The sequence below is a fragment of the Gavia stellata genome, chromosome 2, assembly GCF_030936135.1.
Source record: "Gavia stellata isolate bGavSte3 chromosome 2, bGavSte3.hap2, whole genome shotgun sequence".
NCBI lineage: Eukaryota > Metazoa > Chordata > Aves > Gaviiformes > Gaviidae > Gavia > Gavia stellata.
Genome location: NC_082595.1, coordinates 2,851,662 through 2,877,742, shown reverse-complemented (window position 1 = coordinate 2,877,742; position 26,081 = coordinate 2,851,662). Strand labels below are relative to the sequence as shown.

Here is a 26,081-nt window from a genome sequence, read left to right as displayed (position 1 = left end):
AGTATAAATGGCATGCAGATTGTGGTTGGATGTACACAATGTGTTTCCTCTTTATCCAGAAATTATTCAGATACTGAGCAATCTGGCGTTAGTCTTGATACAAAGAGGTATTTCTCTCCAAGACAGATGTCATTACTGTAAGTTTTATTATTTCAGTGAAAAAGAAAAGACCAGAAATAAAGTTCCACTCTATTTTTAAATGTACCCTTTTAAAGTCAGTTTAAAAGCTATTTCTTTCCATTAAAATACAGTTATAAATAGGTTTGAAAGGCTTTTCTCTATGCAAGGTATTAAAAATACTCTTCCCCTGGGTCCGGCTGAATTTTTGAAAGTCTGAACCGTTAGCCTAAAAAATTACAGCTATGTTTTTTCCATGTATTTGTAACCCATGGATATACAGTAGAAAGAGAACTATCTGGGGTGAAAATACATTACAAAGCACGACCTTCAACAACTGTAACCTGTAATTTTTAAATGTCAATGAACGCATCTCACTTGTTACTACTGCTGGGGAAAATGACCCATTTTGGCTCTGTTAGCAATGTGCTGCACTAACACTGATACACACAGGAAAATCATACAGTCCAAAAATGCAAAACAAGCATATAGGTGGGAGTATATGTAAGTGGCCGAAATCAGTTGTTCGCATATCCCTGTATCAACTCTGTGGGAAGTGGGAGTCACTTGTAAAAGCGGAAAGGGAGTATGTACTCAAACAAGGCTTGAGAATGCCAGATTAAGGTTGATGACCGCAAGCTCTGAGAGTAATTGTATGCAAAAACTCTGTTACAATGAAATTACACAGGCTCCGAGGTCAGTGTTCTCTTTGGCATTATAAAGAGCGTAAGTTTTCCAAATACTTGCCACTGTTGAAAACTTCCAAGATGTGATGTAGAACTGGGGACATTACTGATACAAGGAGTACCTGAAAGTGTGTGACAGCTTGCCTGTTACGCCCAAAGACCTGTTACCCTGAGTGTTGACAATCACTTAGAGTTACATGTGTGCCACCATGGTGCCAGATGAGGCTCAGGAGAGACCAGGACAAATACTATGCAGCATGGAAGCAGGCAGCACTCCTGGAAGGTGCTAACTCTGAGCTACGAGGACATGAGCACCAAATAGCTGAGCAGCCTGAATTCTTTGCTGGTTGAAGGCCGCAATAACAGTATAGATATAACCAAAGCACTAAGTTGGCTTTGCTGTGACAGAGAGCTGCATTAGATGAGTTCTGGAGGTCTCTGCCAACAATTCAAGGAGACTGTGCCTAGTGAAGATGAAGTGTAATGTTGAAATAACGAAAGGCATAAAAAAAGGCTTAATTAAAAAAAAAAAACACCACCAAAAAAAACCCCTTAATTGAGCTATGTTACAGTAATTACAAGAAACATTGCTACCATCTTGAATTAATATAGAGCCCATGAACCACTTAAACTCTTTGGCTGTTACTGTCTCAGCTGTGATCTGCTGTGGTAATAGCTGTTGCTGTTAGCTCTAGGCATACTGCCCAGAGGTGGGTGTCTAGAGTGCTCAAGGAGTGCATGGTCTTTTGTTAAATCATGGCAAAAACAAGTGGAATTATATAAACTCTCTGTAGTAACTAATCCTGTGAATTGTGTCACAACAAGTAGAGAAACTACATGTCATTTATCTGTGTGAAAACAAAAGTTCATAGTATCTCTCTGAAATATGTCAAGAGTTTACAAACAAGGAAGGAAAAAAAAATCAAGCTGAAGCATAGAACAGCTTTTCTTCATTCTGAAGATCATCCCATCTCCTTCTCCCACTCCCAAGTCCATTTTTCATTTAATAACCTTTGAGGGTATTTGTTTAAAGTATGTTTTGTTATTTTCTCAAATTTCACTGATTTATCTCATGCATTGTGCTATGATTAAAGTATACCATCTTTCTTTATCCTGGTCTGTATTATTCTTACTCACTGTCTTCACCAAAAACAAGACTTTGTATAGTTTATTTACTTGGAGGAGGGAGTTATCTTCTGCTTTGTTTTACTGCATGTATTCTTGTGCATAGCTCAATCTAAAATGATATTTCACTTTTCATTCTTCACTCTCCAAATCTTACAGCCAACAATATCCATGTCAGAGTTCTGGTATTTGCCTATTGTTTTTGGAAATAACATTGGAAAAGTAAAAAGAAAAGGCTTGTTTTTCCTTTAAATGTAACTGTCTCCTAAGATGGAAGAGACAGAGCACGGTTCAAATTGATGAAACATCTTTCTGAAGTAGCAGAGTGTGCTGGAAGAGATTATGGTCTGTGTTTTTCTCTAACTCTCCATCTGCTATCTAAATAGACCCCATACAATTATTATTCTTTCTTTTACACTATCTTTTAGACATTTTTCTGAACAAAATTGTATGTTGGCTTTGCTGTTTGGTACCTTTTCTTTTCTTGGGTTATTCACCTCAGAACACAGTTCCTTCAAAATGTTTTTCATATTTCTTTACTGTAGTTTCTTTTCGGCTTCTCAGCTGTTTGGTCATTTTCCTCTGTCATTCTGCAAAGCTGCTTTTGCTGAGGTATTTTATTCACTTCTTGGGGCAGGTTGCAAGACCTCCATTGAAGTAACTGCCTCGCTGCTTTCCAATTGGTTATTTTCTTCACATTTTATCTTCTTTTGTTTCATATGAGCCTGTGTTCTCCTTCTTCTCTTAGGTATTCCTTAGCATTTCTTGGCAGTTCTTGTTCCTCCTCTGTTCCACTTGCTATGAAGGCACGTTTTGCCTCCTGTGTTTCTTTCCAGTATATTGAGGGGAGGTCTTCCTGGATGTCTTATCAACAGCTTATGTTTGGTCAGAGCAATATTCAGTTCCGTCCTATTTTTCCTGAGCAAAAAGTGTGGAGGAAACCCCGATTGGTTAATGATTATCAAATTATGGCTACATGGAAGTTATCAGCAGCAACTTTCAAATGAAAAGAAGAACCTTGCTTATGTGAAAATTCAAGTGTAAAACTAGGCTAACAGCATGATGAGATAAAACAATGACGCAAGACTCCAGATTCTAGTTCTTTAACTCCTATTGCAGTTATAATTATATAATGCCATTATTGATTGTTTTCTTTAATCTTCTATTGCTATTCTGTCATTATTGATACTTGATTTCAATATCTATGTGTACAAAAAACATAGGTTTTTGACTTGGGGATTTTTAGACAATGGGAAGCAGCAGCTTATTTCACTTAACGATATAGAGAAGTACAACTGTTTAAATTTAAAGAAGGTGGACTTTTCTGATACCTAGTTTTTAATAGATTTTTGGCATGTTTGGAGAGTGTAATAAATGACTTTTTAACTGAGGCAGTTTTGAATTTCTTTCCCCAAAATATAATGTTCAAACATTGTCAACTTGCAAAATGTGTTTCTTTATATAGCTTACTTAGCCTATAATTATTTTTCTCCCTTTCAGACAGCCTGTTTTCGAGAAGAGAGAGATGTGTTAGTGAATGGCGATAACCAGTGGATCACAACATTACATTATGCATTCCAGGATGAAAACTATTTAGTGAGTGTTGCTTATATGTATATATGGATGGAAATGCAGATGTGGTTTGAGACAGAAATAGAGTTTGTTTATTCGTTAGTGTTGTGTTCTGGGCTGTACAGACCATGGAAGGTTATGTGATTTTGTGCATAAGATTCTGAAGGGTGGAGAGTGGTCAGAAACTTTAAAAAAGTTTTGCTATAAATATCTCGGGAATGCAGCTTTGTTTTCTAAGCCACTTTGCATTTGTTGATAAACCTTGGTCTATCTGCATCTTATAATTCATCACTCCAGTTTAATTGGATTCATAAAAATAAAAGTGCACTTACTAACATAAACTTTCTATTTTACTTTAATTTTTGCAATTAACATTTCTAACTGTAAACCAGTAATCAGCAATAGGGAGTAGCCCCATTTTTGAAACAACAGTTCATTTTGATTGGTCTTTGCTTTTTTTGAGGACTTAAACCCACTAAGATGTCATAAAACAATAAAATGTTCTTGCAGCATGGAAGAATGCCGCTAAATGTTCATAAATAAGAGTTGGAAGCTGTAACTGTAGATAAAAGTGTCTCTTTAAATATTTAACGTTACTTAGTTTTCAAGTATTTTGAACTACTTGCAAAAAGGAGCTAATATGAGGAAAAAGTGTTAAATTTCTATGAAAACTTTCCCACTTAAAATATGTTTTGATTGTGATACAGTTTTGCTAATATTTATGCCTGAGAAGGTAAACAACTACACATTGATAGCTTTTGCTTATTTGGATTTTATTGCCCTGTGCTTTGGATTCTATATCATTAGTGAGTTCTAATGTTTTCTTAAAAGTCTACTGTGCAGTCATAATATTCCCCCCCCCGCAATGTGCCCAATAAAAGAAGTAAAGAAGTGTTATACATGAAATGCTTACAGATTTGCAGTGCTTCTTGCCATTATATTGCTTTCTGTTCTGTCAGCTCAGATACTTGGAGATCCATGGATTTTGGTGGAGTTTATATAGAAACAGGGCTCTGCATTTGTGACTCTAACTGTTGCCTTAAATACCTCCCAGCCAGCTTCATGCTTTGTTAATGTGGACAGTAAAAATAATCTCATGTTTTATGTAATTCTGATCTTACTATGAACAGTATATCAAAGAAAATATTATATATTCCACAACAGCCTGCTAGAATTTGTTTTAATCTTCCCAGTTTCCTTATTTTCACTTAGTACAGAACAGCTGCTGTTCTTTATCTTTGATAGTCTGCTAACAGGAGCTAGTTTTGCAGCCTGCTGGGGAAAATGTCAGTAATACTGTTTTTCATCATTTTATTGTGAATGTGTCACTAGTTCTGTATGTGCTTTTAATTAAAATAATATAACAGAAGAGGCCTTTAAAAAAAAAAAAAAGTCTGTGTAGGTTGAGCAGTAGATGTGGTTGAGCAGTGGATGTTGTTTACCTTGAGTTTAGTAATGCCTTTGACACTGCCTGCTGTAACATCATCTTAGACAGGCTGACAAAGTATGCATTAGATGAGGAACAGTGAGGTGGATTGAAAACTGGCTTAACTACTGGGCCCAGGGGGTCGTGATCAGTGACGCAAAGTCCAGCTGGAGGCCAGGCAATGTTGGTGTACCCCAGGGCTCAATACTGGAGCCAACATGTTCATTAATGACCTGGACAATGGGATGGACTGCACCCTTGGCACGTTTGCAGGTGATAGAAAACAGGGAGAAGTGGCTGATACGCCAGATGGCTGTGCCGTCATTCAGATGGACTTCGACAGACTGGAGAACTGGGCAGAGAAAAATCTCGTGAAGTTCAACAAAGGGAAATGCAGTGACCTGCATCTGGGTTAGAATAAAATAAACCCAGTACATGCTGGGGGCCAACTGGCTGGAAAGCAGCTTTGCTTGAGGTCCTGGTGGATAACAAGCTGACCATAAGCCAGAAACGCACCCTCATAGCAAAAAAGGCCTAGAGTATTCTGGGCTGCAAGGAAAAGTGTTGCCATCAGGTCAGTGGAGGTCCTTCCTCTCTGCTCAGCCCTGGTGCAGCTGCATCTGAAGTATTGTGTCCAGTTCTGGGCTCCCCAGTGCAAAAGAGAGATGGAGCTACTGGAGCAAGTCCAGTGCAAGGCCAGAAAGATGGTTAAGGTACTGGAGCGTCTTTCATCTAAGGAGAGGCTGAGAGAGCTGGGATTCTTCAGTGCAGATAAGTGAAGGGTTTGAGGGGGTTACTGTCAATGTGTATAAATACCTGATGGGGGGAATGAAGACAAGGGAGCCAGATTACTCTCAGTAGTGCCTGGTGACAGTTACACTCGTTACTAGAATTTAATGTCCTTAAACGTGTGCTTTTTCTTTCTCTTGGAAGGATGGTGCTGTCGTATAGTAGTATTTTGAGAAGCACTTGAGACTTGATCTCAATGATTATGTGCATTAAGAAAGTATTTTTAAAGCTTTTTTTTTTTTAAAAAAAAACACCTTTTTTTTTAAGAACATGGATCTTTGGCATTGGAAGAGATGCTATGCATTGACTGAATTATTAAAAATTTAATTGTTAAACTTAGCTTTGATTCCTATCTATGTGTTTAACTTCAAGTGCATGACTTAATACTGTGAGTTACAGTTTAAATGTTGGTGTATTCGAGGAGTTGAGGGTTTCCTTGTCATTAGGTTACTGTGTTGCTCTTGCAAAATGGGAGGTGCAGAGTCCTGTGTTGTAAGAGCCAAAATTCCTTTATTTTGGTATATCCTGTTACTGAGCTGTACTGCTTTTAAAAATGCTGAAGAATGAGTGCAGAGACCCCACATCAGTTATGAGAATCTTAAGAGGTTTTTCTCAATATACTTTCAAAGCAATAAGTTAAGCTCTTGCAGATCTCACTGTATAGTGTATCAGTTAATTATATTAAGTTCCAAAGGCTTAATGTATTTTCTAAAACTGTAAAACACAAGAAACTAATACTGTAGATCTTGTTTCAGAGGAAGCGTAGGAGCACCACTGAATAGAAGATGTTTATCTTGTGTAAGGCTTGTGAGCATAATTTAAGAAGTTTACTATTCATGTCACAAAGCAACAGATGAAATTTTGATTGTCAGCAGATTTAGAATTTTGTGGAAATGCATTCTGTACTTTCTTCATGCACTTGGAATCAATGAGGATGCCCAGGTTATTCTGTATCAAATTGTTAAAATCTTTGTTCATCACCTTTATTGTTATGGAAGGTATGAGGGAAAAGAAACAGGTGTAGGATTTCTGCCTGCCCCACATCTTCCTTATAACTGGTATAACTTTGCAGAATTTTTTCCACATATTTTAATTTCTTTTTCTGAAGATGGGAAAGACTTGAACAAATGAGGGGAACTAATTATAAAAAGCTCCTTTAAGTTGCTTTACCAAAATTTTGAAGAATCAAATTGGGATATACATTATTGCATCTTTAATATTTTTTATTATTTGTGATTCATTTTACACTATTGTTAACAGTCAATGCTTCAAATGTGGATATAAGCTGCCTTCCTGGAAGCAGAGGTTGGAACTCTAGGCAAAAGCTTTCAGATGCTATATACTTTAGTGGGAAACTATTCTAATTAGTCTGTCCACAATGATGTTTGAAAGTAATGTCATAGCAGTGGGTGTTAAATTAGATTGCTTATAATTAGTTAGTTAGTTATAATTAGTTTGATTTTTTTTTTTCTTTTTCCCATTTGCCCTTCCAGTTGCTGTTCCGCAATTGAAATAAACTCAACTAAGATATTAATCGTGAATTTCCCACTTTTCTTAAGTTTACTTTGCCCGGTCATTTTGACCATGTCTCTAAAGGAAGTGGCATTTTGTTCTGTCATAATATAGTAAAATGGAGAAAGGTTCTGATCTCTTTAAAGTCTTTGCACCTGATTCAATGGCAAGCAGGTTTTACACTTCATTAATAAATGAGAAATCAAGTCTCTTTTTCACTATCAAGTCAATTAGAGAAGGTGACACCTTCCACTGTATGTTGGCAGATCCTGCATCTGGAGTATCTGGAATTGTACTGTGAGCCACTGGAAGTCTCTTAATCTTTACCTTAATCTGAGTAGTCTAAAAACTTTACTCTCCAAAATCATTTGTTTAATGGGAAAAGAAGATGGTAGGAAAAAAGGGAAAGGGAAGCCTTGGAAATTAGGGCCCTTAAATGAGATCCCAAGTTAACACAATTTGTTTTGTTTTTATAGGTCTGTGCTTTAATCCTTTACTCCTTCTGCATTCTATCAAAGGGTACTGTTTTTATAAGGGAATCCAGAGTATCTGAGTATTTTATGTTTGGTGATGGGACAGTGGATGAAGCTGATAGTACTTGGTCATCAGGCTTACTGTATTTGGAGAGGTATAAATATGAAACATACTCAAGTCAGTTAAATATTAAAATGAGGTTGAACCAGCTGCTTTTTTTCAGAACATCTAATCATCTTGGTTAGCTTTTTTAATGCCTGTAATAATTTTTGCAATAAATTAATTTTTATGCTTAAATTAGTTTTTTGTCTCTGATTCACTCAATAAATTGTCTTTTTTTTCCCCCCTGTGTTTTCTTATCATTCCCACTCCATAGTACCTGGTTATGGATTACTATGTTGGAGGAGACCTGCTTACATTGCTCAGCAAGTTTGAGGATAGACTACCTGAAGATATGGCTCGTTTTTATTTGGCTGAAATGGTGATAGCTATTGATTCAGTTCATCAGTTGCATTATGTTCACAGGTAAGTAATTTGAGGTCCAAATTCCTGTTGGAGTTTTATGGAGAGTTACTTGATGGAGTGAAAATAATTCCTGTTAAAGAGTTTAAGCTAGTAACAAGTATCTGTCGTAGTAGTAAGCATAATAAAACTGACCTACATCTTGTGGTTATTGACAACTGTTGCTAACCTTGTACCATATGGTCAGACACAGGAATGAGGAGATTTCAGGAATATCCAATGCATGTGATGAATCTTGCACACTGGCGTGTTTCAAAGTTAATGATCCGTAACTTATAAAAGCAAAACTGGAAACCTGTTTGTGAAATATGATCAACTTTGAACAGGTTTATTGAAGGGTCAAATTCAGCTTCTTAATTAATGTGTTCAACCTATACGGAAGTTGAAAACACACCATTGTGTGGTCTGCTTTGGATTTTTTTCACCATTTTCTTTTGGACTTACTGAAATTATCTTTAAAATGAAGTGAAGGCATTTTGCTAAATAAGTGGAGGTACTTAAATTGTAGTACTTACCTCTACCTTGGTATAGAAAAAAAATAATGTATTCTGTTCAAAGGAAAATATTAAGTAGTTTGTGTCTGGCTTTTTTGGAGGCCGTGATTGATTATTTTTTTTCCTGCAAAACTAGTGTAATCTTTTCTTTAATGTACCATTCTGTACTGAATTCCATGGTAGCTCTTGTATGCAGAGCAAAAGATTTACCTTACTAGAGGTAGCCTTTTCAAATGCACTCAATAGATGTACTTTGACAGAAATCGGGAGGGAAACTCCTAGTTGTTTAAATTGAATCATTAAGTTGGCAGAATGAGCTCGTTTGATACATCCAGCTATCGCCCTTAATCAGAGTCTATACTGGCCACTCCTTATTTTACTGTTCCCACTTGGCTGCTTCGCTTCAGAAAAGGGTTTTTTTGTCCAAAAGGTGTATTGCGGTTGGTTTTGGTTTGTCACTGGGTTGTGTTTTGTTTCCTTTGAGATTGCGGCTTTTCATGAAAGAGTTGTAGCTAGGAGTGCTTTAAGGTGGCGTGGTGCTAAACTGCAAATTGCTATTCTGGAATATTTTGAAGTCTGCTACTTTTGTTGAAGAACTGTGTCTACCTGCTAAAAAGAGCTCTTTGTGATAACGCTTTGTGGAAAAACCCAAGCAGAATATTTTCCTTAAGCAGTTTTCTTGAATTTCGAAGACTTCAGCTGTGTTATTTCTGAGAAACTTTGTTCACTTAGGACCTGATGTGAAAGGTTTCTATATTCTGTTTAATTTGGATCTAACTTTTAAGAAGTGTTTGTGGGTAAATTGTTGATATGCTGTCTCCTGTTACCAGGTGGAGAGTACTTATACGTAGTATATAAACTGCTGTATTTTACCCAGTAAGTCTGCATATGTGGAAGTAACTCTTCCCAGAAGAACAGATGCCCACTATCTCTACTGTTTCCTCCAAACAGATCAAAATCTTTGTAATTCAGCACTGTTAGTATGTAGTATGCAGCAGATGTGATGTTTCTATCCTCAGTTAGTGTTCCCAAGATGAAATAGGTGTTGATGTAAAATTTTGATAGAAAATTCAGTACCATTGCAGTTCAAAACAACACACTAATTATTCTGCTTGCATATTTATTACAATGAATGTTTAACAAAAAAAAAAAAAAAAAGCCCCTATACATTCCTAGTCTCTTGTTTGATTTGTGGCTTTGCCAGTGAGGTTCCTGTGTTTGTAAAGTTCTAAATGCCACTTTGGCATTTTATCATTAATATTGCTGTAGTAAAATGGCTGTTTATAAGGGGATGTTTTGCAAAGATTAAAAATGTAAAGAGCACTTGAATATAAGTTAAATGATCAGCCTTTGAAATGAGACCCATTTCACTGTTAATTTTATTAGGATGTTTGCAACTGGCAAAACAAAAGAAAGGAAAAGAAAACACATCATCTAAATGCCACTTGTACTCTTTTCCTGAAAGTTTAACTGTGGTGGCTACAACCTTTTTGGGAGTGTGTTGAACACAGGAGAGGACATAGGAGAAGAAGAAGGAAAAGTACTACTAAAAGATGGATAATGTAACAGCTGTAGTAGTGGTATTTCAGATAAATAGCCAATATGCATCAGGATTTGATCTGAGTTGTAGCTAGTGAACTAGAAGTCATGCTTTAGGCATGTTTTGTTCCAGATTTTTTTATACAACGAGATTACAAATTGTTTTGGTTTGTTTCCTTTTAGTGCCCCAGTTCTTTCAGGATAGATTTTCTCATTAGCCAAACGTAGTGTTGTACGTGGATCGGATAATTTTCTTTTTCTCTGAATGTTTTTTGTACCTTTTAAAAATTGTATTTCGGTTTTTATTCTCAGTGTGACATTCCTCTTGCTCTTTTCTATTGTTAATCACTTTTCTGTTGTCAGTTAGTTTTGTTTGGGATTAATACTGATTGCAGTGGTAGTTGGTGTGCAGACCACTCCAATGTCAAATGCAAGTCACTTGTCTTTCCTAAAGTACATTGGCCAAGGTTCTCAAACATCAAATACAAACAATCTCAGCATTACTTAAATGAAATTGCTACAGCTGTATTTTAGGTTTTGGAGTTCCAAATTTGAATGCCATTTGTGCACTAGCGTTGTGGGATTACAGGATGAATTTATAGTAGGAAGGAGATGAAAATCTAGGTATTAGTAGAATTGTGCAGAGAAATTGCATGATGTTTTCGAAGCTGTCTCCTGATACCTACTGAATTGAAGAAGAAGAAAAGTTGCTAGCTGAAAATAACATCAGTACTACTGTTTTTAGGATAGTCTTTTTTTTCCTGTTTTTATCCACTTTTTAGTTTAAATAAATATGTGATAGAATGTTTTTGCGATAACATCAATCAGAACATAAAACTTTGATATTTTTTCATTTCTCATCAATTAATTTCTATGAGCAAATCATGTGGTATTTTACCTGATAGGTAAATGATGGCTCAGAATGTTAATAAAACAACCTTTTTTTAATGTGTATCTTAGCTTTTGCTATTGTTATAAATGCAGCAGTGCTGGCGTTACCAAATGACATTGACAGCTCCAAGAGTAGCTTTAGAAAGAAAACGTTATCTAAGTTAAGTATACATGCAGGTGTTCACAGTGAAGAAGAAAGTACGTATGTGTGTCTCTCACAAATGCATTACTTCCTTGGGAGTTCGTGTAAAGCTTATACCTACCCCCGATACCTTAAAGTACTAATGAAGCGATGCTTGCTTGTAGGCCAAGGTTAAATACTGTCTTGTGCCAGTTTTCTGCAAACTGTAGTATCATACAGGGTAAGATTTTATGTTTATTAGGAATCAACATCAATTTGTGTTTTATAGATTTGTAACAACTTTTTCTGGGTTTTGGCTGAAAAAAAAGCCTGTACATGCATTAAGATTAATTTCAGTTTCAAGGTTGTGTTGTTACTTAATTCCTCACGGCATATGTTAAAATCTTATATTTGGATGCGTTGTCAAACATCCAGGTGTGGGCTGGAGTGAAACTCTTACCAGCTTAAGCTACGTAGCTACAATTTATTTATGTATGTTGCGTTACCTCAAACACGTAAAATTTGTTTTTTCCTACAGCTGAGACTTCAATTCCTTAATTATTTTATTGGTGAGCCAGGTTTTCTCTCCATTTTATGTAAGGTGGAAATTGAGGTGTAAAATGCTTGGGTTTGTCTAAATCCTTTTAAGTAAAAAAGACTTCAGAAGGCCTGGTTGTCCTGAGCATTGCAGAAGACACCCCCTGGCATGTGCTAGTCCTAGGCACAGTGAGTGTGCCGCTGGTGGCTTTGCATGCCCCTTCAGTGTGTCTCTGCTGCTGTCTTTTGTCTTGTCTTCTAAGACAGCCCTTACTTTAGGAAGGGTGCATCTAAGTCTGTCTCTGTCCTAAATTTCATTTGGGACATTCCAGCTTCTTGAATAGTACAGAATTTTAAGTGTGAATGTGCCTAAGTCATTTTCATCTTGACTTTCTTTCCTCCATCTGTTTGTTCTGTGGAGAGTTGCCCAGTGGTTCACTGCAGAGTGAATTTGCAGCTAGGTAGTGTTCAACATTTAGGTTCATGATCCTCCAGACCACTGCAAAAATATTCATTTAAAATAGTTTTCATATATTGGCACATACCCACGTTAAACAGTCTTCTTTTTCTGTTGAATGGTAAAACAATCCTCACTTACCTTCTTACTAAGAAAATATTTTGGAAGGATTATGAAACACCTATGTTAATTATTATTTTTGTTGGTTAAGTTTATAGGAGGATAGTTAAGACTACAGGGCAAGCTGTCAAGTTACATACATTACAGATGTCATCTTTTGCATGTGAAAAGATAGGCATGCAAAGCATAAACACACCTAATTCCATAAGGTATGTGAGATTACAGTTAGCTTGATCAGTGTGTTTCTGGATTTCTAGTTGCCACTGTCTTCTAGTCTGAAGGATTTTAGCATTCTAAACCACCAGATGCATTTTTTTCTTCTCTTTCCGTTTTATCAACTTCTGAAATTTAAGTTGGGCTTCACTGTAACATTTGACTTCTTAAAATGTAGAGCAGCAGAATTCTCTGTGGAAGCGACATCCTTTCTGAGAAATATTGAACATAAGGGAATAAATGCATTAGAGGGATAAAAGAGCTGTCTATTTCCTATCAAGCCAGCCTCTTCTTTGCTTTTAACAAGAAGGTACTATTTGTTCTCGGTAAAAATTATCTTAGGGACATCCCTGAAATATTTACTGTAGTTAGCAGGCAGCTGAAATCTGGGATTCTTTGTAGGATGCATTTCACTTTCAACTATAAGTTTCAGTGCCAGCATATCCATTTTTGACTTGCTGAATAAGTGGTTTTCTGTCTTCTGGGTGTATCCCATCTTTCCTGATCATTAATTTGCTTAAGTGGAAAATTTGGGGGTGGAAGGCACATCCTAGGGAGTTAGCTGCATTGCATGGTATGTCTGAGTTGAGTTGGCACAAGGATGAGCCAAGTGCTCTGGCCTTTGGTAAAGTGAACCGTAATTGTGGGCTTGAAAGAAAGTAACAACATATTTTAAGTGTTTACCAAACTTTGCAACAGACATAATGTCGAACACACACATGAAGATGTCCTTACAAAGTGCTGAGAGTGAAGGAAACAGGGCTAGAAAAATAAGGAAAAAATAACATAAGACTATTTTGATAGTCTACTGAAAATGTATTGCTTTGAAATGTTGCATGGTTTAGTTTTACATGGAAAACTGCAGGACAGAAAGTTATTTCAGTGAGTATTTTGTAAGCTAGTGCTTCCTTACAAGGTATTCCTTTACAGAGGCAGGAGAGCTCCGTGAGTCTAGGCTCTGTGTTTCCTCTCCATTTTTCCACTGAGGAAGGGCTGGAGACAAAAGTCATCTTTACAGACTCTGGGCTTTCATTTTGCCCTGTGACCCTATATGCTATAAATGCTGGCAGCTGCTCCCATAGTACCCCCTCAGGGTGGCATTTGATTTGCAGTGAGGACTGTAGGAGGTTAATGCAGTTTGACTAGAATTTGTTGGTAGGATTTCCAAAGGAGCCTGTGATGGGCTAGAAGTATTTTGAAATAAAAGACCCATATATGCTTGGAGTGCCAAGAGCTATTGGATCAGACTGGCAGTGCTATCACGTAGAAGACAAATGGTTTCCTACACTATTGCATCTAGTGGGAGCGTTAATTTAAGTGAAAGCTGTGTAAAGGGTGCCTGAGCTAGCATAGACCTATATTCTGTGTTATTCAAGCACAAAGAATTTAGAAACCCTGACTACAGTGCCTTAGGCGATAGTAGCCTTGAGTAGTCCTTTCAGCAGAGGTGCTTTTATAGATGTATCCTTTGGCCTTTTTTCTCCCATTGTTCCTCTCTCCTCAAGACCCAAGCTCCAAACATCCCTACTGCTCTGCTGAAACAAAGGTTTGTGGGTCTGTGTAGTGAACTGAATGAGGACACCAGTCCAAGTTAGAAGTAACTTCACATTTTAACTAACCTGGGTCGATTCTCCAATCTGTTTGATGCAGAGGAAGAATAGGAGGAAATAGCTTTAAGCTGGTCACAGAATCACTAAGGTTGGAAAAGACCTGTAAGATCATCAAGTCCAACCATCAACCAACAAACCCCACTATGCCCATTAAACCATGTCCCACAATGCCACGTCCACATGTTCCTTGAACACCTCCAGTGATGGTGACTCCACCACCTCCCTGGGCAGTTTATTCCAGTGTCTCACCACTCTCTCAGGAAAGAAATTTTTCCTAATATCCAGCCTGAACCTCCCCTGGCACAACTTGAGGCCATTTCCTCTTGTTCTGTCACTCTTCACTTGGGAGAAGAGACCAACACCCACCTCACCGCAACCCCCTTTCAGGTCATTGTAGAGAGCGATGAGGTCTCCCCTCAGCCTCCTCTTCTCCAGGCTAAACAACCCCAGCTCCCTCAGCCGCTCCTCATCAGACTTGTGCTCCAGACCCCTCACCAGCTTCGTCGCCCTTCTCTGGACACACTCCAGAACCTCAATGTCCTTCTTGTAGTGAGGGGCCCAAAACTGAACACAATATTCGAGGTCTTTCCTCGAATAAAATCTATGTTCATCACATCGTGCCTGTTTTTTCCCTACATGTACTGAGTGCTACTTGAGATATCTGGCTGTTTATTCAACTGTATGAGTTTAAAGAAAAAGGGACACAAGAAGCTGTTGGAGTTGGGGTATCTTAAATGTGTTTAGCTGCAAACCCCTCAGAAATAAACCCTTCCCCTTTCATACCTGATACCTACCTCCTAAGGAAGGAAATGCTTGACTATTGTCAGTTGAGGAAATCCAGCAAGACAAGGAGCGCACCCCTCCACTCTTTCTGGTGAGTCCCCACTAGTCCTGTAGCTAGATAGTTATACCTTTGTTAGAAAGAAGACTCATAGGAAGAGGAGGAATGTGGAGATGAAGATTTTTTCTTTTATAGGTAGATTGGTATATCTTCTGGGTGCAGTTCCTTGAAAGGCAGATGGATGTGAGCACTCTTCTCAGATGGTATGTAATCCTGTTTAGGTAGGAACTGGATGTGGTTGTCATAAAACCAGAAGTATGTAAACCCTCCTAAAAGTGAAAATGAGAGAGACAGACAAGAAATAAAGTTTGACTGAAAAGGATCTTTTTTAACTTGTACCTTAATGGGAAAATTCTTAATGCCAAAAGTCTTACATAAAAAAACCCTGGTCTTGCCTTCCAAGTAATAATGTTTATAGCAAGGCTCAGTGGATGCTAAATGTGATGGAACTTTCCAGGAGGTACTGCTGCCTCTAGCATAAAGATTCATTTCACCTCTGTGGTGTTTGCAGAAAAAGTCCACATTAGAACTGTCATAGCTCTGATATGAGATCTGTTTCAGTGCCTTATGAAGTTAGAAGTGTTTTCAAAATTTCATAACTTCTTTTGAAGACAAAACATTCCCATTTGTAAGCTGGTTTTATGTGAGCTAAGCTATAATTTTACACTCATTCTTTTCTGATTATTTCAGACCTGGAAGTATTTTCTCCTACTACTTTCTTTGATATCCAAAATCAACAACAGGAAAGTAGGACAAAAACATTTTCCTTCTTTCTGAATATTTAGTCCCAGTGACTGAGGATAGAATTGGTAATTAGCACTTCCAGTGATTTTGTTCTTGTATATAAAGCTCAGAATGATGCAGGCAGAAATGAGGGTGGCAGTTGTGTGATGGGAGTCTCCATTATTTTCAAGTGTTTTGTTGTATTAGGAGACTAACTGTCTTGTGTTTTGTCTTCAATGGACTTTCCATTTCACTATCTCTTTTTCTGAACACAATAGTTATTTCCTAACTACCTCCTTTCATAGTGTCTCAAATTTTCATTTATTAATACCCTGTGTGCTCTTCAAGTTCCTCCTTAGAATGCCTTTATTTTATTTACGATTATGGCCCCTTTGCCTCTTTATTATTATTTGAAATACAATTTGTTTTATGTTGTTAGATTAGATTAGATGAGATTAGAAGCTGCACAGGACAAACTCATTATCATCTTCTGAATCTGAGTGTCATGTAGATTTGTCATTGCATAAATAAGCAGTAACAACTTCTTGGCTCTATTGTTTGATATTCCTGCAGTGTTAGTATAAAATCGTAACATTGAGATGCTTGAATACCTTGTAAGAAGTGTTTTAAACCATTGTCTTTTACCTAGTTTCTTGCTAGAGCATTCTCCCCAGTAATTATTTGGTGGATTTGAGGTGAGAATGTCTTCACTATCTGAACTGCCAGATCTAACAAGTAGAAATTTGGGGTTTGAAATTCTGAACTAAATTGCTGTTGCCCCAACCATTAAATGTAATACTTCCTTTTCTTCATAGTAAATTAAGATATCCATGCAAGCTATCTTAATTATGATCAGATATCAGTGCAAGAATCTGATTCCTGAAAGGGCAGTTAAGGAAGTATCAGTCCAGATAACCTTGTCTGCATTGAAGCTGTTCTACAGGAAGCATTTCCCTGCTACATTTCCAGAAGAGCTGTTGTATTGTTAGAAGAGCCTACCCCACGTCCCTTTTTAATAACAGCAAAATATTACTAGATTTTAGGTTCTTACATGAGAAAAAAAATAGGTCACTTAAAACCTGTGAATTAGAATACTGCTTACAAAGCAGATGCTTGTGTAAGGTCATGCTTGGTTCAGTTATGGAAGGCTTCGTGGTTGGGGTCAGGGAAGCAAGACCTTGTGGAGCTTTATCTGAAAAGTTGTATTAAAATCTTTATTGACTCAGGTGCTGTGATGTTTATGCTGTTCAGTTTTTCTTTATTAGCTATTGGGGGGCAGCCTTTAGCGTTTCCTCATGCAGGGGGAAGCAGTGGTATTACTGCCACTGTAACTCAGTAATTTTTAATCATATAGTGTGTAAAATCCAGGAAAAGGACATTAGAAAGGTACAAAAAAGAAAATACTGACTAGAAGAGAATTTAAAAAGGGGAAGGAGGGGCTAAAATCTGATCTGGTGTAATGGTAGCAAAGTTGTGTCTTCCTCATATAGGAAATTGAACTTTTAGCACAGAAAGGAATTTACTTTTACCCAGGTACAGCTCTTTTAGGATTCTGCTTAAGTTTAAGGGCTGAAAATTCAGGCCTTAAGTTCCTATCTGAGATACTAAAAAAAAATTATGAATTTGTTTTATTTTTTAAGCATTGTGCCTTATGCTTTGTGTTAAGAGTGCACCACATATGCAACTTGAATGCAAAGACTTTTTCCAATAACACTGTCCTTTATTCTTAGTAAGTGTAATTTTAGTGTGTTTGAGTAAACGCTGCACTCTTTTATTTTTCTTAGTATTTTTAAAGGTCTGACATGTTTTTCTGCCAAGCTACTGCAGGTACTGGGATGTGTTTAGACCAAATGGATTTCTTCCTTTATAGCTTCTGGGTACAGTTCCTTCCTCAGTCTGTTGCTGTCAGGAGTTTTAGGCAGGTGTTAGTGTTTATTATAGCTGGATCATGCTTGTCAATGTGTATTTTTCGTTTTCTAACAACAATGAAAGCAGAAAACATGTATCAAACTATTTATGTCTTATGTCTGTTATTACATGGCAGAGTAGCAGAACTGTAGACATATGCTTCAAACTTGGTCTAGCTTATCCCTGCATATTTCCTTGGTTTTTGGTTGGAATAAATTTTGTCTTACAGGCTGAACCTACCCGAACACATTCTGAATGGTTTATGGGATGAGAGTCTTTAGGATACGTTTTTATTCTTTTCCTTAATTTCTGTTTTGTAAGAATAATGAATGTATTGTTTTCATATTCTTTCCATCAAATTCTTATATTTTTCCTGTGATTTAAACATGACAGGGGCCTAGCTATTAAATAGAACTATTGTTTTTTTCTGAAGAGTTGCTTTGAAAAACTATAAAATATTCCTGTATGAAAGTGCAGTTTTGGTCTCTAGTGCAGTGATCTTCTAGAAAAAGCATATTCTTACAATCGTCCTCAGATGCCAGAGGTATCATTGACTAATTTAATGCTAATTTTACATGTAAATATGTTGGTATGTTATGTTTATACAAGCACATTTCATTTTCAATATGCTTACTTGTGTATATGCTGCAGTATTTTTGCTTAGCAAAAGATAAATTGTTACCAGAACTACTTCCATACTGACTAATCTGGTACACCAAAATCTTTCTACAGTCTGCAGCTGCATGCTAAGCATGTAAAGGGCTGTCTTAGTGACTGAAAAGAGGTAACTTTATGGAGTGTCACACGGATGGAGTGTCACACGGATGACACAAAGATAAGCAGAAGCTTTACAAAAACCAAAGAAGCAAGAGCTTGAAATTGTCTAATAATGATTCTTGACAATTAAGTGGTGAATAGAGTCAACTGGGCATCAGATGGCATCCTATTGAGTTGTATGGGAGTTTTACACACTCTGTCTGGGAATATGAAGAGACTAACTGTATTCTCATTTAATATATGAAGAAAGTGGAGTACAGGTGTAGTGAAAAATAAACACAGTGTGTAATTTCATATGATGGTCGTATTTTCTTTTCTATAGCAGAGCAATAGAACTACAGTGTTTCAGTCCAGGTAAACTTTATCTCTGACTGGGCAGATGTAACAACAGCCAAGCTACAGCTGAGAGTAAGCAGAACATTTAGATCATGAATTACGAGTACTTTGAAAAAGGCTAGTAGGTTTTGGGACTGCAATAAATAAGGCAAGATAAGAAATCTGCATGCGCTGTGTTTCAAAGACTGGATCATGGGGAAGTGTTGCAAATGTGGGTCTAACTCTGAAGAGTTTCGTAAGTGATGAAAAAGAACTAAATTTCTGTACCACGACTACTTCATTTTGGCCTGTTTCATACAACTGGAGCTACAGTTAGGTTTTGGCACATGTTTGGCAGCCCAATTGAAGTTTCTTGTGTGTAAGTTAAAATTTCAGGGATTTCTTTTACAGATCACAATTTTTGAAGTAGTGTTTCATGCCGGTTTTGACTATGGTCATTCCTAAAGTTGTATTTAACTCTTGAAGTTGTCAGACAACTTTCAGCTTTCTGAAACTTTAATGACAAGGTTTGTTAATAATATTCCAGATTTTAGAAAAAAAAATTTGTGTTTTAGCTGCAGTATTTTTCTCTCTCTGCTAGGATATTTCTCACAGTGAAACAGAGAGCCATGGTTCCATCACACTGACAGGGTACAGGTATAATATAATTGTTTGGTGTACCCATTCCTTCTCCTCTGTCATTTACACTTCGTAAGGTCTTAGTGTGTAGGTGAAGTTTCTGCTGTTATTATCAATAGGCAGGTATTTACATTTTACGCTGTTAAATTTAATCTGATTTCTGTTAGTATAGTCTTCAGTTTAGCCATTTCTGTATGTCTGATATTCCAGTCTTTCCTGCTGTTACCGCTGCTTTCCAGCTTTGTGATATCTACAGATTTTATTAGCATGCATTGATTTTTGTGCCAAGGTTATTAACTAAAATGTTAAATCCATTTCAAAACTGATCCTGGAGGATTTCCACTAATAATCTTCCTTCAATTTTATTTCCTCTTTCATTACCTACCCATTGTCATGTCTCTTTTAGCCAGTTCCTTACCAATACCATTACTAGTCCTCGCATTTGTTCTTTCAGTGGCACTATTACTCATGGAAAAAAATCTATTAACACATTTTCATATGTGGTTCTATGTCAGTTCATAGTACTGTGACAAAAATTACCTGATCCTGATGACTTAGCATGCAAAGGAATTCAGATTTTGCTCCCAGTGTTTGCATGGTCTAACATGATATTCATCATAATCGTTTTAAATATTACGTGTATGTTTGAGGAAGTGAAAGTTGTATAATGTTAAAGTAGTCTACGTGTTTTCTGCCCAATTAATTGCAATAGTTCCAAATAACATTCTCTTGCTACTCATTTGCATCTCAAAGCTGGTTTTCCTTTTTAAGAACATAAAACACCAAAAGGTATAGGAAATTAAATAACAAAAGCATGATTTACAGTGATGGCTTTTGTCCAATATAGCCAAAAAAGAAATTATTTGTTAAGTTGCAACTCTTGCATAAACATTCATTCAGCCTTTGCTTACCTTGTTGCTTTAAACCATAGTTCTTGGAAAATATTTGTCTGAGGTTCTGTATTACTAATGTTATGATTGCTTTTGGCAGTAAGATGCTTAGGAGAGTTGGGAATGCTGAAATGTAAAACATCGTGATTCCCCTTTGAGTATTGTAAGTGGGATTAACTTGTCTCTTATCAAAAAATCAGAAGGATTCTGAGGATTCATGTCAAGAAATGCATCATTTGTGTATTGTTGTGTCCTTTGCATCCCTTCTCACAGATTGAATTCCAGTTAAGGAAAACTGATTTCTAATAAACGATGTCTGACCTTAACATGCCTAAGATAAATATAAAAAAAAAAGAGCCATCAACAATTATGCTAGCTCCATTAAAAACACGAACATAGAAGCTGCTCAGTGCAGTTTCCCTGGGGAGATAAGAGTTCTGTTATCCCGTTTTGCTTGTTCTGTCATTTTCCTGCTTTTTCTGTGAATATACCAACACCGAAAATTTCTGTCCCATAATTTTTAAGAGTTAGTAACTTCTATACTATGCCATTATCTACATGAATGCAAAACAGCTTGCTGATTTCCCTACTTATCTTTTAAATGAGTTGCTATAATCTTTCTATGTTGCTGCCTGCCAAAACTGTGCCTGTTTCAATGTATTCGTGTCTTTCTTCCTCCCCGTTTACACTAACTGAATGTACATATCTTACAGTGTCTTGATGAAACTAACACGAAACCTCTAACACGCTGAAACATTTTGGAGAATATCATGTAAAAAAACCTACCGTTTCACTCTGACTTTGTGTGTGTGTCTTCCTGTTGTTGCAGGTACTGATTTCCGTGGGTTAGAAAGTGTTTTATAATGTTTTGGCTGTGCTTATGCGATTCAGATCAATAAGCATTTCACAAACATGCTTTGGTTCTATTATTACTTCCCAATTCCCTAATAGCAATTTAACGTGTATATAATATTATTAGCAGCATCAGAAATCTTCTAATCCCTCGGTTCTAGAGAGAGTGATGAGAGTTGTTCTGAAAAATCAGGAAATTCCTGTTGCTGCATGAAAACAGAGAATATCCTGAACTGGGATGAAGATGTTTCCAGTATCCTGTTAGAAATTTTGACACAATCCTGATTTAGTTCTTGTGTTCTGTTACAACTGAAATTCTCTAACTGGTCTGCTTGAACACAGCGCAGCAGTTACTGAAGATCAGATGTACATTTAAGGTAAAAATGCAGCTACTGTGTGAAATAGTTGAGATGTGCAGATTTGTGTGGGATTCATATTGTAGGCTTTGACTTCATTTGTATTTTATGGTAATGAGAATTCCTGGCTGAAAGTGTGTCTGATGGTGTGATGCTAGTTTGTACAAAATTCAAATAGCATCAGTAATAATCTTAGTGAGATTTGTCATTACATTTGCATAATATATTAAGCAGAAGAACTCTGAATACCTTATCTGCTATGTGTTACTTCACAGGAGGTCAGAGCTGGTTCCTTCAATAGGCTTTATTAGGGAGCTTGAAAGGTGACTGTAGGCAAATAACAGGGAACTGGAAAATTGGGTCTAGCTAAGAGGAAAAACATGATTAGCTCAGACAGAATTCAACTGCTAAATCCTTGTAATTGTTCGTAAATAACAGATCTTCTCTCAGTATTGCATACTTTATGAAAATGTCAATAATTGATGATTGTCTTTTTATCATAATTTTTTAGGGTCTTGCAACAAAGTCTTTAAAATACTAATACAACTTAAATGTAGGAAAAAAAGTCACAAAATTCTCAGAATTTATCTAGCAAGATGTATGTGATTTATTTTATAAAAAGTATATCTTGAGGCAGATAGCTGAGTTACCCAGTCTGGTCTTGCAGGCCAGCCGATTCACCTGGTGCCAGAGTGGAGGATTTCATGTCAATACAATATTTGAGTTCAATTTAACCTCAGTAGATGCAATTTTCAGGAGAGTGGCAGAGGCTTTTTTGTAAACTTCTAGTGTAACTGATCCTGTTGAACCATGATTTTGTATCAATGCGTATGTGTTTATGACATTCAAATCTCAATGCTGGTGTTTTGTTTTATTTGTTATATTAAAGAAAAATCAGGCAGTACTTTCCCACTATTACATAGTTTGTATACTCCTCAGCTCCAGATCCATAAGATGAAATAATTTAATTTACGTAGACATTTTAAGGAATGTTTTTATTTATTCAAGGAACCCAGTATCAAATTGTCTATCTATTTGTAACAGGTTTTCTCGAGTACTAAAAATTCAGTATTTAAACACCATCCATTGCTTTCCAATGTTTCAAAACAGAATAGCTGTTTTTCTTTGAATCTGTGAAAACAGAAATAGCGTTGGGCATGTAGGTAACTTTGCTTCCTTATAAAGCATTGTTTTCTCAGAATACTTTGGTAATGGCGTTGATAATGCCAAGAACTGTGGAAAAACTTTTCCATTTTTTAAAATAAGCACCCTGCTGGAAGCCATTTGGCTGGTGGTGAGTTCAGCAAAGTCTCTCCTGGTTGGAGCTGAGGCACAGGCACCAATTAGGAATGATCTTTGACTCCACACTTTTGAAAATGAGGACAGTCTTACAGGATGTTTAATTTGAAATGAGTAAAATTTTTACTTTGATTTTTTTTACTCAGACTTCCTGAAGCAGATCAGATATAACACGTGTCCAAGGGAAGTTTTTTATTAACTCTGCTCATGTATCATGTTAATAAATCATTTATAGGTGTAACTGGTCTAGTCGCTAATTTAAGCTCTGAACTGCTGTTTCCTGCTCTAAAGAATTTGCTTCGGAATTTGGTTTCCAGCAAGAAGAAAGCAAGAAAGCAATGCTTGAGTCTCCGCTAGACAATAATGATTAATACAGACATTAATCAAGTCACATAAGTTCAAATGTCAATCAGCTCTAAAAACAAGCATCAAAACTAGCTAAAACTCCTCAGTATGTGAGTTCTGAAGTGCACCTTCTGTAACATTACATATAGCCAAGGACTTACTGTCCATCTCTTTGTTAGCCATTAGATGCACAGCAGACAACTAATTCTACTTAAACAGGCAAGCAACAATGAGATTAACTGTAGGTTAAGTGACTGAAAATAGCAACTTTGATCCTCTGAGTGACCAGCTATTTAAATGGAGGAGGATACTAGACAGAAAACAAGCATGGGAGTGAGGGAAACAAGAAGGGGAGGAACACGAGTGACTTCTGAGGGCGTCGGTGGGGATTTTTTGGTGATTTTTTTGTACTTTTGAGTATTCCTAAATAACTGGTTGTTCAAAGATAGTATTCTCTGACTTTCTTCTAAAAATGTGAGTTCAACCCCAGCTTTCCCTCAGTAGCTGCAGTTCTTTATTTTAATCTGTCTTTAATGCAACACTTGTAATTTAGGCATCTCAAATCAATCATGTCTTAACCTCTAATAAAAAAACATTAACAGTGCTATGAAGTTTATAGTTTCCTACTATACGTTTTCTCATTGTAACTTCTCAATATGAGTTATGTTGTATTCTGTCATAGGATCTAAAAATGGCAAAGCTTGAATCACTTTCCATAGTTTTCACTGAGATGGAGGCTTCTGGTTCACCTGGGTGCTTCAGCAAACTTGATACAGCCTGACTCTTACCACCTTCCCCTTCAGCTGTCTGCACAGGGTGCTGTTTCTCAGCATTTTAAAGACCTGAAAATTCTCTCTCTGACAAACTCCTTCCTTCTGCAGTTAATGACTTTTGTATGGACACAGAATATGAAAAAGCACAATAGAAAAAAAAACTAATAAAATTGACTGTTACTGAAATAATCAACCATCAGGCTAGGAATTTCATGCACATCTTCACATGGGCCACATCCTCCTGTTCACTGTTTTCTGCCCTTTCCATTCTGCTTCCATATACGTTTGTGCTGTACAGCACAAAAAAAAAAAAAAAAAAAAAGAGTCAAAGAGCTGGTCTTTCTGAGGAGAAAAAAATCTCCAGACTGTATCCCATCTTGCTTGGTATCCTATGGTCAGATGAAGGATTAGAGCCTCAGTCTCTTAGAAAAGTCTCACCCAGATTTTCTGTAGCTTGAAAAGTAGACAAGGTAGAAGAACCTCTGACTGTAAGCCATTAAAATGAAACACCAAAACCTCATTATATAGGCCAGAAATCTGTTACTTTTAATGTAATTTTAGTGAAGAAAGGAAAGCACCCTTCTGTCTCAAAATAGCAAAATAAGGGGGGGTGGGGGGGAAGTCTTTCAAGAAGTAGTAAACCTGCTTTTCAGATGGGCACAGGAGACTTCTAGGGGGTCTTGTACCCCTACCTTGCGATCCTTCTGGACACAGTCAGAAAAAAACCTGTACATTTTTCGCATCGAATTAGCTTAACACAACTGAAAAGGTAATGCCAAATAGTAATGTAAAATGTATCTTGTTCTACCTGTCAGGGTAGGACTTCTGACTCAAAAGATTCATTACCAGCTTCTCTTGTATTCAGGTTTGGGGAAGGCCGGTCGTGCGGGTGAGAGTGCTGTGCCAGGTGTGGCTGCTGCGGTGCAGTGCATTAGGTGTTCAGCAGGCAAGCGCTACCGTCCCAGTCAGCACTCTGAAGCTGAGCAACTAGGCACGATGTTTACTTTTCACCCTTTAAAAATTATTTTGGAGTCCTGAGTGATACAGTAAATAAAAAAAAAAAATTACATCATGACAGAGGTGGGAGGATTTGTATGTTTCTTCATTTGTGTTTTCCTCATGGATTTAGAGCCATTTATATCCCTCTTCAGCTCCTTCCACTGGTGAGTTCTTCCACCCTCTGTACTGTCCTCCTCGCAGAGGACTTAGTTGAGAATTTCATGGGAGGGTTGTGATACGATACTTCTCCTGGCTGTGGAATAGCACACAGGAAATGATACAGTCCACTGCTGCTTCTTTCTTTTCAGTATAAAACCTTGCAAGTGTACCCTCATGTAAGGCACTCATTCTTTTTCTTGCTGCCTCCAGCAAGGCTTTGGTTCAGCCTGTATCAACATTGGTCAGGCTGAACTAGCAGCTATTCATGTGGTTGACATGGAATGAATAATAACATGAAATAATCTAAATTTCCAGTGAAATGCAGTTTTTCTTCCTTCCCTTTCACACGTGCTCTTACTCTCTTTTTTCTGTACCTAAAAATCAGTCACTTTGCATTTCTTGTATTTAATGGCAGTATCTTCTGCTGTATTTTAACAACTTGTGAATAGAATTCCTTCAAAACAGTTATTCATTAGTGCATTTAATTTTTTTGCAAATAACCAAAAGGTAATAAATACAATGCCATATTTGCAATACAGTAAAGAACATGATCAAACTGAGGGGAAGCAAGAGAGATTATCCGAAATTTAGTTTTATTATTTCAGGACTAGTAGGTTCTTTGCTCTCTGCTGTTCTACTTTTTACTTACTCACTGGGAAGGAATCTTCTTTCCTGTTAGCATTTAACCTATATACTGTTAATTTAGGGCACAGTTAAATAGATGACATATTTAGAAAAGCCATGCTTTTGTCTGTTGTTCTTCAGCAGCGCCCCCCCCCCCCTTTTTTTTTGGAGGGGGTGTAGATATTATTAACAACACTGATTTCCATTAAAAAAAGAGGAATTGCAAGTATCTCTGTAACTGCTGAGTAAACCTTTATTAGATGAAGGAAGAAGAAAGCAAAGGATCTGTGCAACACATTAAAATGACTGTACAGTAGTGTTGTTTTCTGAAACATTCTTATTCCTGCTCGGCAGGAAGGTCTTTCAAAAAATATGT

At 36.9% G+C, this 26,081-nt stretch overlaps 1 protein-coding gene across 7 annotated transcripts in view; it reads left to right on the top strand.

Moving 5' to 3' along the window:
* CDC42BPA (CDC42 binding protein kinase alpha) overlaps positions 1–26,081 on the top strand; it is a 191,366-nt gene that overhangs the window by 67,716 nt on the left and 97,569 nt on the right. For all 7 annotated transcript variants that reach the window (XM_059834726.1, XM_059834718.1, XM_059834733.1 and 4 more), the window contains exons 4-5: positions 3,429–3,524; positions 8,078–8,226. In XM_059834726.1, the coding sequence (XP_059690709.1) occupies positions 3,429–3,524; positions 8,078–8,226 (245 nt within the window). The remainder of the gene's footprint in view (positions 1–3,428; positions 3,525–8,077; positions 8,227–26,081) is intronic.